At 42.7% G+C, this 18,540-nt stretch overlaps 1 protein-coding gene across 4 annotated transcripts in view; it reads right to left on the reverse strand.

Annotated features, from left to right (window-relative positions):
• The window catches only part of PKHD1 (PKHD1 ciliary IPT domain containing fibrocystin/polyductin), a 245,536-nt gene that overhangs the window by 66,419 nt on the left and 160,577 nt on the right, over positions 1 to 18,540 (reverse strand). For all 4 annotated transcript variants that reach the window (XM_083495101.1, XM_083495102.1, XM_083495103.1 and 1 more), the window contains 7 exons: positions 15,782 to 15,919; positions 10,631 to 10,744; positions 9,862 to 9,949; positions 8,129 to 8,283; positions 7,210 to 7,356; positions 4,748 to 5,629; positions 1,894 to 2,062 (listed from right to left, as the gene is read on the reverse strand). In XM_083495101.1, coding sequence (XP_083351227.1) covers positions 1,894 to 2,062; positions 4,748 to 5,629; positions 7,210 to 7,356; positions 8,129 to 8,283; positions 9,862 to 9,949; positions 10,631 to 10,744; positions 15,782 to 15,919 — 1,693 coding nt within the window. The remainder of the gene's footprint in view (positions 1 to 1,893; positions 2,063 to 4,747; positions 5,630 to 7,209; positions 7,357 to 8,128; positions 8,284 to 9,861; positions 9,950 to 10,630; positions 10,745 to 15,781; positions 15,920 to 18,540) is intronic.

Raw genomic sequence — 18,540 nt, forward strand, 5'->3', positions numbered from 1 at the left:
CTTAAAACAAAGCAAGGTAATTTCTTCCGCACTACATTTCAAGTCACATTCTGACTTTGCTGCCCAAACCAGAGGGGAGTGGCAGGGGATGTATTTACCTGATGCCCATTATGTGTTTTGCTTCCCTACAATGAACTCCAATTCACTGAAGCTGTCACATGCAAAAGACCTGTCTGAAATGTATACGACTTTTCCACTTCCAGATCAGGTGGAAGCTGGTTTGAGGTAAGATGCTTTAAACAGGAGGATTTCCCAAGAGGTTACTCAGCTTAAGTGGTGAAGCCATGGTGATGGGTACACAGCCTCCTTGCCCCTGAATCACAGCTTGTCTAAACTGAAGTAGGCCTGGTGGTCGGTCCTTCCTATGGTGCTGAACCACAGTCCCTGGTTCAAAAGAAATGGGAAGCTCTGATTTGCTAAAAGTGGAATCAAAAGCTTCCTCAAGTTCACTGCAGTTCATTCATACAGCATTAAGTCATGATTTAGCATTACACCCAAACGTAACCAGTAGCCTAAATTTATTTCCTTTGGAAATTAAAGAGTATGTGCCTAGACCTTGGGTTTGTTTTGGTCTGGATCTCTAACTTGGCCTTTTCCTGCCACTCCTGAGGTATAAACTCAAACTTGTTATAAGCAGACCAGTCCATGCAGAAGGCATTGCATGTACAGTCATACCTTGGAAGTCAAACAGCTTTGTTACCAAACGTTTTGGCTCCCAAACATTGCAAACTCAGAAGTGACTGTTCGGGTTTGCAAACTATTTTTGGAAGCCAAATGTCCAATGAGGCTTCCATGGCTTCCGATTGGCTATAGGAGTTTCCTGCAGCCAATCAGAAGCCGCAATTTGGGTTTTGGAAGTCAAACGGACTTCCAGAACGGATTCCGTTTGGCTTCCAAGGTACAACTGTATTAGAAACAAGCCAAGGTTCCTAAACAGGGAATCCTAGAATCTCTGACTTTGCTAAAGGAGCTAGAGAACCTCTAACAAAGAAATATGTGCATTCTTCACTAAATTACATTTTCCAAAATGCTTTGCACAGGAAGCCAAAAAGACTTTCAAGTGGATTTAGATTTCTGCTGTGGAAATCTCTAGGTTAGGCTTGGGGAACCTGTGGTCCTCCAGATGCTTTTGGATTTCAACTCCCATCAGCCGCAGCCAGGACAGCCAGGATCACTGAAACTGCATAAAATGTCAGTTTTATTTGTCATTGTAATGGGAATTGGGTTGCTCGTGCGTAAAGGATGCTGAAGCTCTAGGCAACGTTGCCTGGCTAAACCTTTCCCTGGCAGGACAGCCCTTTCTCCATGGCTGCGTCAGTCACTGGCAGAATCCGTCAGTGGGCGTTTCCTGAACTTCTTCCAACATAAAAATTCCTTGACGCCCAGTCTCCGCCTAGCCTCCCTGCGCGGAAGTTTTCTGCGCAGAGTAGGCGTAGCCAGCGGAGGTCCTGGACTCTCCCTGCTGGTCTCTGTGGAAGAGTCTTGGAGCCCTCTCTCCGAAGTCCTTCCCTGATTCCCTTCCTCCCCAGTGTCACGCTGATTACCTTCCCCAAAGGGAGTGTTCTCTCTCCCTCTACTGGTCCCTTCTCCTGCATGGTCGGAGAGCCTTACCTCCACTCTTGGCTCCGATGGCAGTTCCCTGACAGTCATATACAGTTGTTTTTGTTATTACATTTTTAACTAGTTTTTAGAAAAACAACAACATTGAAAGTTCTATTTTTACTGTTTTTACATAAACTGATTATAGATTTTTATTATATTAAGCAGTATATTTTTGTCATAAACAAATGCCTGGAGACCACAAGTTCCTCACCCTGGTCTAGATGAAGAGAAGCACCCAAATGCCTGACAAGAAGCCTCAGCCAGGTTACTTGACAGCGATGGCCCCCTTACCTATTTTGCAGTGGATGGAAGTAGAACATATTTTCTTCATTGACATGGAAAATGCTTGCCCTTTCGGATGTGACCAGATGCAGAATGCCTGCACTGTCAGGATTTGTCATGATGCAGATGTCTCTGTCGTCACTGTAGCAAGTTTTCCTAATGCCAGCAAAGATGACATCTGATAATGAAGGAAAGCAGAGTTGTGGGAAAGGCTCAGCAGTCGCATCATCCAAGGCTAAGCAAGGGATTTGACAAGCTGCATTGATGGGTTACAGGTCTATGGTATACTCTAGTCACCAGAAACATTGATGGAGACTTTCTATAGATAGGTGGTGTACACAATGAGAAACAAAAGAGTAAGAGGGGAAGATAATATCTGGGGCAGTGGTACCAAAAAAATGGCACTGCAGAGAAATAATTAATAATAATAATATCTTTATTGTCATTGCCCCCTTCGGGGACAACGAAATTACTTGACTGCTCCATAAAAACACTAATTAAACAATACAGTATAATACCACAAGGGAGATTAGATGACTTTCAAAGTCCGGGCTTCCCATTCAGGGCCAAGATCGCTCTGGAGAAGAAGCTGTTCTTAAGACGGCTCGTTCTTGTCTTCATCATCCTGTATCTCCGTCCCGACAGCAAGAGCTCGAAGAGACAGTGACCAGGATGTGATGGATCTTTTACTATGTCCAGTGCCTTCCTATGGCACCTTGTGGCATAAATATGCTCTAAGGTGGAGAGTGGGCAGCCAACAATGCTCTCTGCTGCCTTAACAACCCTGCACAACCCCATCCTGTCCTGGGTAGTACAGCTTCCGTACCACACACATAAGCCATAAGTCAGCACACTCTCAATGGCACAGTGATAGAAGGCAAGCAGCAGTTTCTGCGGAAGATGGTTTTTCCTTAGTATTCTCAAAAAGTACAGTCTCTGCTGCGCCTTCTTCACAAGCCCCCTTGTGTTGACACTCCAGGACAGATCCTCTTGTAATTCAATGCCCAAAAATCTGAGCGTTGTTACCCTCCCCACACATCTGAATTATAGCATCTGAACAGAGGGGGCAGCAAATCTACCTGGCAAAGCCTCTTGCATTGACTCAAACTCCAGCCTAATATTTGTTGTATTTTTTTATGGAACACCCAGCCTGATCCCTCTATGACCTTTGCACATGAAGAAGAAGAAGAAGCGTAGTTTGGATTTGATATCCCGCCTTTCACTCCCTTTAAGGAGTCTCAAAGCGGCTCACATTCTCCTTTCCCTTCCTCCCCCACAACAAACACTCTGTGAGGTGAGTGGGGCTGAGAGACTTCAAAGAAGTGTGACTGGCCCAAGGTCACCCAGCAGCTGCATGTGGAGGAGCGGAGACGCGAACCCGGTTCCCCACTACACCACACTGGCTTGGGTCAGACATTTTGACTTTCAATGGGGCCAGGATAAGAGGCTTCAAAATTATTGAAATTCAGAGCCTGAATTGAATTTGGATAATGTACAGTAATGTACATTACAATTAGACAAAGGACACATAATCAGCTTTGGTCTCAGAAACTATTGTTTATTATTTGCACGGTATCTATAACTGAGGCACAACGATATCAACTGCAGACCCTAGATGTAACTGTTAATTAAATAGTACAGTTTGTGAGCATGTTACACAGATGACTTAGCAATCCTGCCATAATGATTTTTTCCACCTATTTTGACATATTCTTTTAAAATCAGTGGCTATGAGTTAGAATTTCAGATTTGACTGAAATTAATTTGCATAAGAGCTCATGATTTTCCATCCTCCCCCTGCAAAGTGCTAATACTTGTAGACCCTGTTAATCTAAGTTAGATATATGCCTAATACCCACTGAAACCTAACTTAAATATCATTACTTTCAGTAGAACTTGGTATGCATAAGCTTAGCTGGATCAATGCCGCAATGTTCTGTTTAAAAATTTCTCACAATTTCTCGTTTTGCTTTTCAGAAGAAAACATTTAGCAAAACAACTAATTTTGTAACTTTTTCTGGTATTCCTCAGTTGTGCATAAATATATAGTGTTGCATCATCATGCATCTAATGCAATGGGCTTTACTTACGATCCTGTGCATGTTTATTTGGAAGAAGATTGTACTGTTCAATGAAACTTATTGGCCGTAGGAAAGAGAGCAGAGGACTGCAGTTCTAGCCCACAAAAGCTTGCGCAATATATATGCTAGTATTTAAGGTGCCACAACATACTGAGGTGTTTCATGTTAGAATTCCTGCTCCGTGATTGCAGTCATGGGATTGTTGTCTATCACATGACGGTATATGTTTTGACTCCACAGAGTGGGAAGTGACGGAGACAGGATGTTTGTGTTACTGTGTTCCGTGAAGTGGGACTATTGTCCTTTGTACTTTCTCTTTGCTGTTTGATGCTAGAGAGAGAGGGAGCCGTGTTGCAGTGCTCCGTGTGTGTTTATATGTAAATAAAGTAGATTAGCCAAAATGCTGAGTTGCTCAGGTCTGTTACACAAGCTGCGCAAACTCTACGGATCCCTAAGTGTGCCGGTGTCTGTTGGCATCGGTCACTGTGATGTTCGGGCAGAAGAAAGCCTTTGAAGCTCCCGGACGAACGACCAGGAGGGAGAGAACATGCCAGTCGGGCATGTGTCTCTGCCAGGGTCCTACTCAAGAATAGGACGAGCTCCTGACATTTCATTGGTTGGTTGGTTTTGCTGAAAAAAAGTAAGCTACTCACCCCCTCCTCTTAAATTTGCTGCTAATTTTATCAATTTTTGGAAATAAAAACCATTAGTCTTTGACATTTGAAAAATAAAGTCATCTTTACAGAGTTGACCCCATAAGCTCACAAAAATGTAACACCAACCTTGTAACATCATGATTCCCAGGACTACGGAATAATTTCTCATCTTATGCCATGGGCTGTCAGGCCACCAGCTATGATCAGAGGTGAAAGAAGGCCACAGTATGCCAACTCGACCCCTCCAAGGATTACGTGGAGCTCGATCAGTACTTGTCAAGTCAGCTGCAATAGGTTGGATTCTGTCCTTGATGCAATCAAAGGAAGAGCTTGTGGCCACAAGGACAGAGTCTCGTAGTATGATGGACTGCCTTTCCAGGTGGGACTGCAGATCAGCAGGTGGGCTGTAAAGGACTGGCAGGAGACCCACAACATTGTCTACTAGTATCACTTTCTCTACCACTATGTTTCCTTTAAGATGAAACATGATCCCATAGTCATAGTTCTTGTAGGACAGAAAGCCTGTGATTTTGGTGCAGTTTGGAAAGCCATCTCCTCTGTATAAATGTATCCCGTGAAGGCTTGAATGAGCCACATTGTCAGTGCAAAGTGTCTCAGGTAAGAAACATTCTTGCCCTTTGATATGAAAGGCTATCCGTTCTGATCCGGCTACAACATTGTTCTGTAGGCGGGTACCCTCTGCAACATTCGTTTTGATGCCAGTCACCCAGTGTACTGATTGCCCCGGCTGTTTGCTCAGAATAACAAGATTCCTGGTAAGGGTATGATTTTGGCCTTCCAAATGTATGCCATGACCAACGGTTCCAAATACCACGTTGCCGTGTAATAGGAGTCCGCTGCTTGCAAGCGCCTGAATGCCAGCTCCACAGCTTCGGTGAATGCTGGAGGAGATTATGAAAGATTCATGGGATGCATTCCTGATGCCAACTGCTGGAGACTGTGAAGATCCAAAGCCCAAAATTTCAACATTAGAAAGCTGGAGGATACCTATAACACAGAAAAAGACAGAGCATGGAACTAGTTTCTCTTTTGTAATCATTAAACCCTGAGAAAAAACAAATCACATTATTAATGAATATCCTGCTGGATTTTTTTAAAAAATAACATAAAGCCCTAAACCCATACAGTAGAACCTCGACTTACCACCGCCCCTACCCACAAACAATTCGACTTGCGACCACGGCAAACCTGGAAGTACAGTACCGCCATTCGCGCATTTCTACCAGCGACCTGGATCAACTCACAAAAGGACCTCCAGAACGGATTCCGTATGTGAGTAGAGGTTCCACTGTATTCCTGAAGATGACACTGCCATATCTGAGGAAGCACATTGAAAAATTGCTTTAGGCAGTTCCAGTGGGATCTTTGAATAGCAGGCACCAAACCCCATATGCCATATTACAACTGCTTTCAGACTCCCGTCAAAATGTCACTGGGCATTGTGAGGGGCTGAGGAAACAGCACTCTCACCCAACATGTTTCAGTCCATTTCGTCTTGAAGCCCCAACCTCCAAAACAGCACAAGAGTCTTCACTGTGTTTCCTGTAATAAACTATAACCTCAGCAAGTGCTCTGTCATCCAAAATATTTATTTACAATTTAAAATTTATCTTAAGAAATATTATAAAATTGATGAATGTTAAAATGTTGAAGTTTTAGAAAAAAGGGGATTACAGCGGCAAAGATTAAGTGTTGGTGCTGACCTTTAAAGCCCTAAACGGCCTCGGTCCAACATACCTGAAGGAGCGTCTCCACCCCCATCGTTCTGCCCGGACGCTGAGATACAGCGCCGAGGGCCTTCTGGCGGTTCCCTCATTGCGAGAAGCAAAGCTACAGGGAACCAGGCAGAGGGCCTTCTCGGTAGTGGCGCCCGCCCTGTGGAACGCCCTTCCAGCAGATGTCAAAACGATAAACAACTACCTGACATTCAGAAGACATCTTAAGGCAGCCCTGTTCAGGGAAGTTTTTAACGTGTGATATTTAACTGTATTTTTGGTTTTTATGGAAGCCGCCCAGAGTGGCTGGGGACACCCAGCCAGATGGGCGGGGTATAAATAATAAATTATTATTATTATTATTATTAGTTAAAGAAAAGAATAAATAAGGGACAAATTTGGTAAAAATAAGTGTTAGGATTTGCTGAAATAATTTTGGAAATTGGGATGTAGAAAGGGGAGGTTTGGGGGAGTCGGAGAAACGAGGTTTACGAAAAAAAGGATACGAAACTATACATGTTTGTTCGTTTTTTTATTTGTTTGTATTGTCTATAAAAACTTTTGTAAAACCAATAAAAAAATATTTAAAAAAAACACCAAAATATTTATTTACATATGCACTCCCCGGTGTGGCAGAATGCCACTTCAGCTGGCAGGGTAGAAAATAGCTATGGAGTTTTCCCCATTTTATGTACAATTAAAGATACAAACAAATGTGCATAATCTGTGTTGTCCTGTATACACACCATCATAACAGGAGGCACAGTAGCTGCAGAGCTCGGAATGCATGGAAAGGTTCTCAGCTGCACTAGCTGAGAAATTTGAACAAAACAGCTATGAGTATTTGAGTACCTGCATACTGGGCTCCACTGGCATGGTGTCCCACTAAGATCCCCCCAGCACAATCCATGTCAGATTTAATCTGTATATTTCTTGTGAGAAGGCCAATCTCTGCAGCCAGAGGAATCCATTGTCCATTTTCTAATCTGTGGGATTGTCCTATACATGACATAATAGAAGGAATCATGAAGGTAAAAGCAGGTCAGTTTGGGTCATTCAAATTGTCTCCGCTTCAAAAATCAGAACAATAAGGTCCATTTCACTCTGGGTTCTCCTACTGGGTGTCCAGCAAGGAAGTTGGAAGACTGCTCACTCACCAGCAGAATTAGAGAAGGGGTTATCTGTCAGAATTCACTAAATACTGAACTGGGAGATTTCTCAGGCTTTCATATTGAAACAGCAGGGAAAACAGAACCAACTGGACTAATCACATCCCAGAGAAAATGAAACAGGAAAAGGTGACATTTTCCAAAATAACTAGGGAGCATTATGCCTAGGGCCTCAAGTTCAATAATTGGGCAAGCATTGATGCTGTCAGTTTAGCACCTAAATATTGTTTAGATCACTCTGGAAGGATGCGGAAAACTCAGTGAACTCTGCCTGCAGCCCCAGCCCCATCTCCACCCCCACTTCCATCCCCATATACCATATGAGGAAGGATCACTCTATGTTATGTAGTTTTGTTTTTTTATATATTGTATACCACCCTGTGATCCTCAGATGAAGGCCAGTAGAGAAATTCAATTAATAATAATAATAATCTGACAAGGAAGGCCAGCAGGAATGATCCATGACTTCAACATATGGAATTTCCACCCTTTCTGGCTATTGGCATAAGGAACTATGATACAAAATAAAAGCTAGTTAATGTGCCAGGGGTCCCAAGGATAAAACAGGCAACATATGGAGCCAAGGTTGAGAGTTTGCATACCTGTGTGTCTGTGGAGTAGACGTTCACGAATTCTAAGGCTACGATGGTTGACTTCTTCCAAAGTGACTATTTCAGCTTGATGAGCTTCATAGGAAGACGAACTGATGACAATATTGTCTCCATAATGCCAGTCCAATTCATCTTGTACCATAATCCTATAAACCTCTGCAGAATTAATGTGAAGATCCTACACATTTCTTTAATGATACAAAAATAAACCCTATGGGGGGAAATGGTTTAGAAAAACAGGAGAATGCTAAAGCAAATGATCTATAAGTGGAAAAATAATATTATATGAAGAATGCTGTGGCAGAGTAAAGGAGATAATTTAGTAGTCTTTTTTCCCCTGGGACAATTGAGGGGGAAACTAAAGTTTAAAATGATATGGCAGAAAGATACTGACACCTAGATTTAGATTTATTGAAGTTTGTATTTACCTAGTACAAAAAAGTCCCTTAGCAGCTTACAACGAACAAAACCCATCATAATCCACCCCTCCACCTGCAGCTTCTGGGTGACCTTGGGCCAGTCACACTTCTCTGAAGTCTCTCAGCCCCACTCACCTCACAGAGTGTTTGTTGTGGGGGAGGAAGGGAAAGGAGAATGTGTGCCGCTTTGAGACTCCTTAAAGGGAGTGAAAGGCGGGATATCAAATCCAAACTCCTCTTCTTCTTCTTCATAACATCAGTCATACTCAAACTAAGGTGACCCATTAAACTGCTAAAACATCATTGTCACAGTTGTGAATTGCCTGATCAAAAGAAATAAAATCACCCCCTAAAATACCAGCAAACGCCCAGGAAACAGAAGAAAATCTAGATAGGATATATAACAGAAGGGAAATGATCAAATATTAGGGCTGATCAGATAACGTCACTGAAAGCAATGCTTACCTCTAGTCACATGGTTGCACTTTAGAATGCTTTTGTCCCCCACTTATCAAATAAACCTGAAAATTATTAAAAGGTGAGCATATTTTCCAAATATGATTAGAAGGTAGGAAAATGGCTGCTCACCTGGTCCCAGGATAGGCAGCAGTTGTAGCCCTTCATGATCACACACACACACACACACACACACACACACACCGGCTCCCTGGGGTGAAACGCTCTCCCATGGGCGACTGGCTGTTGTGGAATCCCCCTGGCCACAAGGGATGGCATGAAAGCCCACCATCCTCAATTTGGAACTGTCCAATCATGAGCAGGTTGGGGGACGGAGTCTGGGGGGCAGACCAAAGTCTTCACTCCAGTCCACTGCCTGGAGATATATGCCTACCTAAATCTGCAATCCATAAAAGTAGTGGCCAATTTTTAATCCCAGAATGTTGTATGGTGCAGTTTGTTTACACCTGTGGCTGGGATTGCCTTTCACCCACCAGGGTGTGGGGTGCTGTAAGTGGGTCCACAAGCACTTCTCTTTAGCAACTGTATTGCAGGAAAAAGTGGTGTCATCAGTCCATGTGTGCAGTCATTTTAGGGTGACAGCGATCATCGACCCAGTTGTTTAGCAGCACCCATGCGGTCAGACCAGGAAACAGCGAAATCATATAGACAAATCTACACTGTTATCGCTTTCACTACAAGATCCCTTATTGGCTATGATTCTGTAGCCTACAAGAAGCAAATGAACCAAAAGGATAAGGTGCTGTAACTGAAAAAGATCCTGTCCACAGTCATCAGCCAATTCATCTCCCAAGACAGGGGGACAAAAAGAAGGGGGGCCCCCCTTACCTTTCATTGCCAGGGGCAGCATCGCTTCCAAGGTATGTCCAAGAGTTCTGGGTATAAGCACTATGCATTTGCAGCTTCCCATAAACACCTTGAAAGGGGAAGAGAAAACCATGCTGGGAGCAATAGCTACAAGGTCTGGCACACACTATGCACGAATTCCCACTCTTGCCACATAAAGCACCATTGCAAAACAGAGATCAAAAGCCTTAATATACATCAGGGGTGGGGGACATTTCTGGCTCCTTATCAAGATCTGCCTAATGGTAGGGCAGGGCTTGAGGGCTACAGGGTTCTGTCACTTAGAATAAGCCCAGGGGTGTCCAGCTTCCAAGAGACTGCGATCTACTCCCACTGTAAATAAACTGGCAGTGATCTACCCATTGGATTGACCAGAGTTGTTGGGGAGGCTTCAACAACGGGAGGATGACTGAAGTTGTTGAGCTGTTTTTAGGGGGAGATACCAGAGCTGAGCTCTGGTTGGGAAGGCCGGGATTAAAGGAAACACAGACAGGTGGAAGCAAAGCGTGTAGGCTCATTACAAGGATTCTTGACTGGCTGCAAACTAAATAGCACCAGGGCTTTTTCCCCCCAGCTGAACTCAGTTCCAGAACTTCTCAGGTGGGCGCCATTGCCTTTATAAGAGAACAAGGGTAAGTTCATCCATGGTGAGTTGCGGCACCTCTTTTACTAGAAAAAGAGCTCTGAATAGCACAATGGCTTCTTTTTCCTATGCACCTTAAAGAACTCAAAATATGTTACTTAACCGTACCAATGGTTCCAGGATCAGCACTTAAGCCATGTAATCGATCACAATAAACTCTCTCAGATGCCCGAAGCAGAATTTGCACCTTCCTTCCTCTTTCTAATGGATGCTGCAAAGTACCTGACAGGGGGGGAAATGCACGGCTATTATTGACTGATTTTTATTCTTATCATACTTTTGTATAAAAGAAATTATCTCAAGTGGCTTAGAATAAATCTAAAAACTTTGAAAAAAATGTTATCCTTAACATAGACATCAATTGCTAAAGGGCAAAGAAAAGAAAATTGTAACATGTAAATCCCCAAACTTGCTTGTGAAGTCCAAGTCCAATTGGGTTACTGTATTATGCAAACAAGACCATTTTAACATTTGTAGCAGCAATGGGTAAAACTAGGTGAAAGCAACAGGCAATAACTTATGAGGTACAGCACACAACTAAGCATTAGAGGTATAATAATAATAATAATAATAATAATAATAATAATAATAATAATAATAAATTTATTTATATCCCACCCTCCCCAGCTGAAGCCGGGCTCAGAGCGAATGGGTGTTTTAAGTGCCTCTCTGAGCACAGGAAGAGAACAAACCCAACAGATCTCCCCAGAAAGGCCATTCCAATAACTAATGGCTTGAAAAGTCAATTGATCGGGGGACATAAATTTCCATAAAGCAAGGATGTTGAAAACCATGAATATTTTGCTTAAATCCATTCATGCCCAGCAAACAGGAGTGCCAACTTGGCCCTGCAACCATGGGTGCCCAGGGCCGTGGATGCCATGCACAGAAATTTGGGGGTGCCATGCACTGCGGGTGGCACTGAAATTTGTGGGAATCCGGCCCCTTCATGGGGAATTTTGTGGGTACTCAGTCACCCAGGGCCCCAGGGAGTTGGCACCTATGCCAGCAAGCCAGTTCAGTTTACCTCTAATTTTATCCAATGGCTTCTCTATACAGTGGTGCCCCACAAGACGAATGCCTCGCAAGACGGAAAACCCGCTAGATGAAAGGGTTTTCCGTTTTGGAGGTGCTTCGCAAAACGAATTTCCTATGGGCTTGCTTTGCAAGACGAAAATGTATTGCGAGTTCCTGCGGGTTTTTTCTCCTCCCCCCCCTTTTTCCCAAGCCGCTAAGCCGCTTATCACCTGATCCTAAGCCGCTAAGCCGCTTATCTGCTGATCCGCTAAGACGCTTATCAGCTGATCCGCTAAGCCCGCTAAGCCGCTAATAGCGCTAATCCGCTAAACGGCTTGCTTTGCAAGACGAAAAAACCGCAAGACAAAGAGACTCGCGGAACGGATTCTTTTCGTCTTGCGAGGCACCACTGTAAATTGAGCATATGGCTGTGTGTTATTCAGTTCTGTGTACTACAGTTCCAAATCACTACTCTAACTGATAAAACTGCATTTTGCTGTTTTGTGATTAAGGGACTTCCTCAGTCCAAGAGACTTTGCTTTGCCCCACTTCCCACCCTGTCTATGACTGGACAGATTTTTCTACATTCTACCCTTAACCACCCTGGTGCTTGCTTATGACACAGCAGATTCTACCAGGCTCCAAGCAGACATGGTCTGCCTATGTCTACTACTTGACTGCTCCACTTCAGCAGTCCAGTTCCATCTTGGTTCCATCCAAAAGGCCAGCAACCCTAATGAGAACACAATAGTTCTCTTCTTTGCATGCAGACATACACACCAACATGCATGAACATTACATACATGCTGATGAGGTCTGAGCTGGTGCTCACTGGCCAGAATAGGAGTGTGGTGGATAGCTAAATGAAAATGTTGGCCCACTGTGTGGTGGCTGTGAAAAAATTCACTGTGTCTTGTATTCTGCACATCATATATATTCTACGGATGAAATGTCTAAATTCTAAGTGTATTCTCCAGTCTAACAGAAAGATTGGTAATGCACATGATGAGAAAAATGAAGCAAAAATCCAGAGGAAAGTAGCTGTTATCTTGCAATGATGTCTCTATACAGTAAGCTGTATTCCAACTGTGAATCTATTTATTTCACCGAGGGTAGTTCAGTGTCTCAGAAGAAAATGGCCTAGCATGAAACAGATACTTGGAGGGGAAAGTAGGGCAATTTTTGCCCTAGAGAAATGTAAGCAGAGTCCAGTTAGAGTGTTCAGCATTCCTCTAAAATTAGAGATTAAATCAATTATACAGCACAAAACTGCAGCAGATGTAGAATTAAAGAAATAAATCTGTGCAGAATTAGCCATCATGTCATGATCTTTTAACATTTTAAAAAATTATGCATTTGGTGAAGAGAAGAAAGCTTATAATATGTATCCTTAAGAAGCATTCTCCTCGTGAACCTTAAAAAATAATTATATAAATAAATGTATTGTGTGCAATTAATCTTTTATTAAGCTGTCATCACCGCACCTCTGATTATGAATAAGCATAAGTGGTCCTGATCCTGGATGTGATGAATGAAACAAACAAACAAAAAAATTCCCAGAAATGTAGCGCCACACTTCATGCACATGACACTGCTACAGAACAGAAAAATCTTCCACATCTAGCAAACTTGCATGAGTAGTTCTGACTGACATAGACAAAACCTTTTTCCCTCTTCTGTCAGTAATCTACCAATGAGGGGTGGGTGAAGTTTTAAAAACAAAAAACCCACAAAGTTTATATATTGTTCAATTGGCAGAAATCCTCTGAGCTGTTTGCAAAGAACATTCTGAAATATTAAAAATACCAATAAAAGCAAATGTTAAGAACCAATTGACATAATTTTTAATCAAACTATAAATAAAACCAGCAATCCTGAAACTATTATAAGTAGTCAAATTGCATGTTTAAATTACATGCCTGGGTAGGCATGTCTGAACAAAAAGGCTTCTAGCAGGCCCCTAAGAGGCAAAGAAATCAACTCAATAAATAAAGAGTAGACACAGTCACCCTGAAGGACTGGTACCTCTTCAGGCACTAAGCTCCGATGCAGTTCTCAGCTGGGGACGACTACTCCCCCTAGTACTGTGATTCCCTAGTCCAGGGGTTGGGAAATCTTTTTGGTCCGTGTGCAGATTCTTATTAGGATCTGCCTCACACTCCAAATTTGACAGGTGGGCAAGGCCAACCTGTTAATTTCCCGTCATCACAAATGATGTCAAAGGATTTGGTGCTCTGAAGTCCCAAAGTTGAGGCTTCAAAGCACTAGCAAGCAGCAGGACATTGCTAAAAGCAAGGCTATTCCCACCCTCAGCTGCTGAAACAAAGGGGGGGGGGGACACCTGGACCAAGCAGGATAACCTTCACATCAGCCAACGTGGAGAGGGGGAATCCTATGTAGTGCTGGGTTCCTGCTTTGTGCAGCCCTTCAAAGGCTCCCAACCATCGGTTGGTTGTCAGCTGTTTTGGAAGCTGCTCAAGTTCCACCTTTTTGGCAAAGCCCACCCTCGGCTGCATGACACTTGTAGTATGGATGCAAGTGGCTTATCCCAAATGGCCTTGCAGACCAAATGGAGATGACTGCGCCTAAACAGTGAGTAGTTAGAGTCTGGAGGAGATAAAACTGATGGTGGATGAGTATGATAGGAGAGAGCAGAGGAGACAATTAATGTGAGCATAAGGGGGAATCTTATATAGCCAAATGAATAGAAGGTAGCTCAGCAGTTCCACTTTTGATCAGATGCCAAAGTCACAAAACTTGTGCTTGATAAAATAATTGTTATGTCCTTAAAAGAATCCACAGCATGCTCATTATCTTCAAATAAACCACATCAGGAATTCCAACTACGCTGAGGAAGAAATTCACTTCCAAGTGTCTCTTTCTCTAGGCTTGTGGCTCTGGTCTGGGTCTCTATGCTAAGCACACAATTACCTTTCTGGAAAGGCACTGCCATGTTTTCACCTGCATTTCCAGTTTGCATCAGTGCAGAATCCGAGTCTTGTATGTTTCTCTGCCATAGAGGCTGTGGCATCTTCTTCTGTTGTTGGGCAGAACAAAGTGCAAGGCCCAACATAGCTATTAAACTAAGTATTGTCTATTATTAATTCAATTCTTCATGCTGGCTATGGCTTTTTCATTTCCTCTCTAAGTGATAAAAATCTGCCCTGCCTAACTCTGATTCAGGATCTTTGAAAAGCATGAGATGGGCTTGGAAATTCATAAAGAGAAAGTGCTTCCAGAAACTTTTGTATGTAAAAAAAGAGAGAAAAGTCTCCATGTTCTTCAAAGTCCTTATCCAAAGAAGCAGCATTGGATCTGATACAATCAATACAAGAAAGGCTTGCATTTTTAGGACTGAGAACATTTATGGTCTGGCAATTCTGGGTAGAGGAGGACTTTTGCCAAGTTGGCTGAATCTCATGGGAACACATCCAACAAAGACTCTTCTTGTACCTTACAGACTTATTTTGGCATAAGCTTTCATGGATCCTGTGGATCTATGGATCATGGTCACTGCTAGTTATCAACTATTAAGAATATCCATCTTTGGACTTACCCTCCTCACTAACTCTTAAACCGTTATTTCATTCCCAAGACAAAAATGAATTCTAAAATGTTTCCATTTTTCCAAAGCCATATTAACTAGATGGACCCCTTGAGATTAACCAGAAAAAAGTTGCGGGTTGCCTTCCTCAAGTACCCAATTACTCAAATTCCCCCTACAAAGTTCCTAAAAGAGCAATTTTGAAAAAGGTCAAAGAGTGACCAACACAGCAATATTAAAATGGCAAGGATCCCTGTAAGTAACTAAAATAGCCTGATTTGTAAAGCTTACGATGTAATGAATTATGGAAAATGACTTGTATATCGGATATAAATAATTAGTTGTCTTCATTGTGAATGAATGGGCTCAATGCAATGGGCTCAATCACACTTGGGATGATGATGAATTAGGAAATAACGGATAACATACTGCAATATTCCTTCAGGAATGCTACTCATGTTCAAAGAGAAAAAAATGCAACACAAAGAGTCCTTATAATCTCAGTTTATATGGCTAATAGCTCCTGGACATGGATCAGCCACTCACGTTATTGGTATCCCCGCCAGCCCCATGAAAGTATATTCCTGCTGCTGGTGTTATTATCAGTAACAGCAGTGGGGATGTGTAGATGTGTTGTTTGTCCTTGACCAGCACCCAGCATGCAGATTTCCTGCTGCTTATTTTTCTTCTTCACTTACCCACTCTCAGTTCACCGCCAGCAATCACAATACAGGCTGCGCTAAGTACATTGCTGGAATTTGATGGGAATTCCAGTGTGCCCTGGATATAGAGGCCTCGTACACGAGGAAGGGTTGTATCCACAAGGATGCTTCGGCCTGAGAAAGAGGGAGGAAAGGGAGGGAGAAGTCTGTAACGCCTGTGGTTTCAATTCAATATAAACACTTAAGGAAGCACTCTGCCTCCAACAGTCTTCAAATTTGAAATGAAAGAACGTATAACACGACACCAAGAAAAGAGAGAAGATCTTCACGGTCTGATATGAGGTGCTTTCTGGAGCAGCCACTAATACTGTTCAAATAATGACCTACCTTCCATGAGAATGCGGAAGAGTAATGGGGGATGGCATATGTTTTAATGGAACGCTGACCCAAAGAGGAACAAAAATGCCCCTTGCTGTTGCTCTGTGACTTTAAAAGGGAAGTGGGCAGGTTCTGGCTTTTCCTTCTCACTCTGTGCATAGGATACCACGGTGTAGCTGTGATGGCTACCCCTCTCTTCTGTCTTGTAGTTTGGATCCATTGCTCCGTGTCCAGAGAAGCGGACACGGAGCAATGGATCCAAACTACAAGAAAGAAATTCCACCTAAACATTAGGAAGAACTTCCTGACAGTAAGAGCTGTTTGACAGTGGAATTTGCTGCCAAGGAGTGTGGTGGAGTCTCCTCCTTTGGAGGTCTTTAAGCAGAGGCTTGACAACCATATGTCAGGAGTGCTCTGATGGTGTTTCCTGCTTGGGGGTTGGACTCGATGGCCCTTGTGGTCTCTTCCAACTCTATGATTCTAAGATTCTCACCAACACGCTCACTTCCTTCCTCAAATCACACACAACAGCCTCTTCATTGTTCTCAGGCTCATGGCAAGTGATTGTCTGTATTTTCAATCCAGACTTCATGCACACTTTAATCTCTCCTAGCGAAACTAATTGGTTTAACAGTACTTCAGTGTGCTGGCATTGCAGTAGGTGGGTGTTAAGTTGCTAGAGAAAAGCAGCAAACATTTACACACACACACACACACACACACAAAGATACCTGGACCATGATTAAGAGGCTTTCAAAAAATGCATACTGCATTCAGAATCTCAACATACTACTGTATCATTAGCTCCTGCTGCTACTAAAATAACAGGCCTAATTTAATTAGTCTGTAAATAAACACATGAAAATTCTCCCTTGATCTCTTTCTCCCAGTGAGCAAAGAAATTCAGTGAAACACTTGCTTGTGAATGCAGCTTAAGGGAATCAACATATTTTTTTAAGAGACACAAAGCAAAAGGATTGGTCTTCATGCTTCAGATGGGCTGCCTGTGTTTCTTCCACATTGCCTGCCCCTGAGCTCCGAAGGATGAAAAAGTTACACAACAAATCAATCTGTTTTGTCATTCAGACACCACATTATCATCAGGTCAAGTTACTAGTCAAACAAACAGTGGAAAACAGATGGCTCCAAAGTGAATAGAAGGCCTCTTTTCTCTCCTTGTGCTATAAATAAACAAAAGAAGCAGAGGTCAAGTAGATTATGAATGGAGGCAGAATGGCCAAGTACCCATAGCTGCAGTTTGAATGACAGAAAGGTCGTTTGGGTGAACTCTATCTATGTCATCTACTGTTACTTTATTAACAAATAATTCAAACTTCCTTTTTTTAAAGCAAGATTTTTCTATGTTGCACTCAGAAAAACAACATAGAAATTGTTTTTTGCTTTAAAAGGAGACGATTTCTAACCTCGGGGCATAATTTCAAATATTCAGAATACATTTAACCCTCCATTCTAAAGACACAGATCAGTGATTTTCAGACTATTGACAGGGAAACTCTTGGGGAAGTTTATCCAAGATTCCTCAATGAGAAGACTGACAATTGCAGATGTTTCTCTGAGAAATAGCTATTTCCCCAGGATGTGCAACCACAGCAGCATGTTGCTGTTATCTGGAGCACACTCTCCGTTCGCGTGGGACAATAAAGTGAGACCCAATTGGTCTTTAAGAAAAGTTCCACACCAACTCATTGTGTGCGTCCTAGAACGCGCTCCCTAATCTCAGCAGCGCAAGTGGGTTTATTGGTAGACAAGTTAGTGCTGAAAGATTTCCCTGAAGGAAGAAAATGTGAAAACAACTGATCTAGGTGACCACAAAACTATGGGGTTGGTGTAGTACATTGGAATGGGGAAACACTTTCAGGGCATCCTCAGACGCCTTCAGTATACCTCAGAAGTACAGCAACTCCCTAGGAGGGGGTTACTGCTTTTCCCACCTCAAATAACTCCCACTAGACCGTTACAATGGCAATTGCCCAGACCACATTCATGCCGACACCTCATTAAAAGAGTGAAGCATAGCAACATTGATCATTCTTTCTTTACTGTTGATTTGCATAGGTTCTTACCAACTGTATTAACAGAAAGCACTCCTGCTTATTGCAAGGCAAGGTACCAGATTTCCATGGATCCCCTCCTACCCTCCCTCAAGCTGCTCTTGAGATTTGAAGAGGCCCCAGGAACTCTACAGGAGCTGGCACAAAGAGCTGCAGTCCTGGTGGAAAGCAAATGCCACGAGCGGAATAATTTCATGCTAGCACAAACCAACCACTGGATTAAAATTCAGTAAGTTGACATAATACAGAAGACACCTTGCACAAATTGACTTGGAAATCAGAAAATAATACAGTGTCACAATAGTACACAGAAGCATAGGAAGGAAAGCCATTGTAGCTAAATTA

This window comes from Podarcis liolepis (genome assembly GCF_965112155.1).
Source record: "Podarcis liolepis genome assembly, chromosome: 3".
Classification (NCBI taxonomy): Eukaryota; Metazoa; Chordata; class Lepidosauria; order Squamata; family Lacertidae; genus Podarcis; species Podarcis liolepis.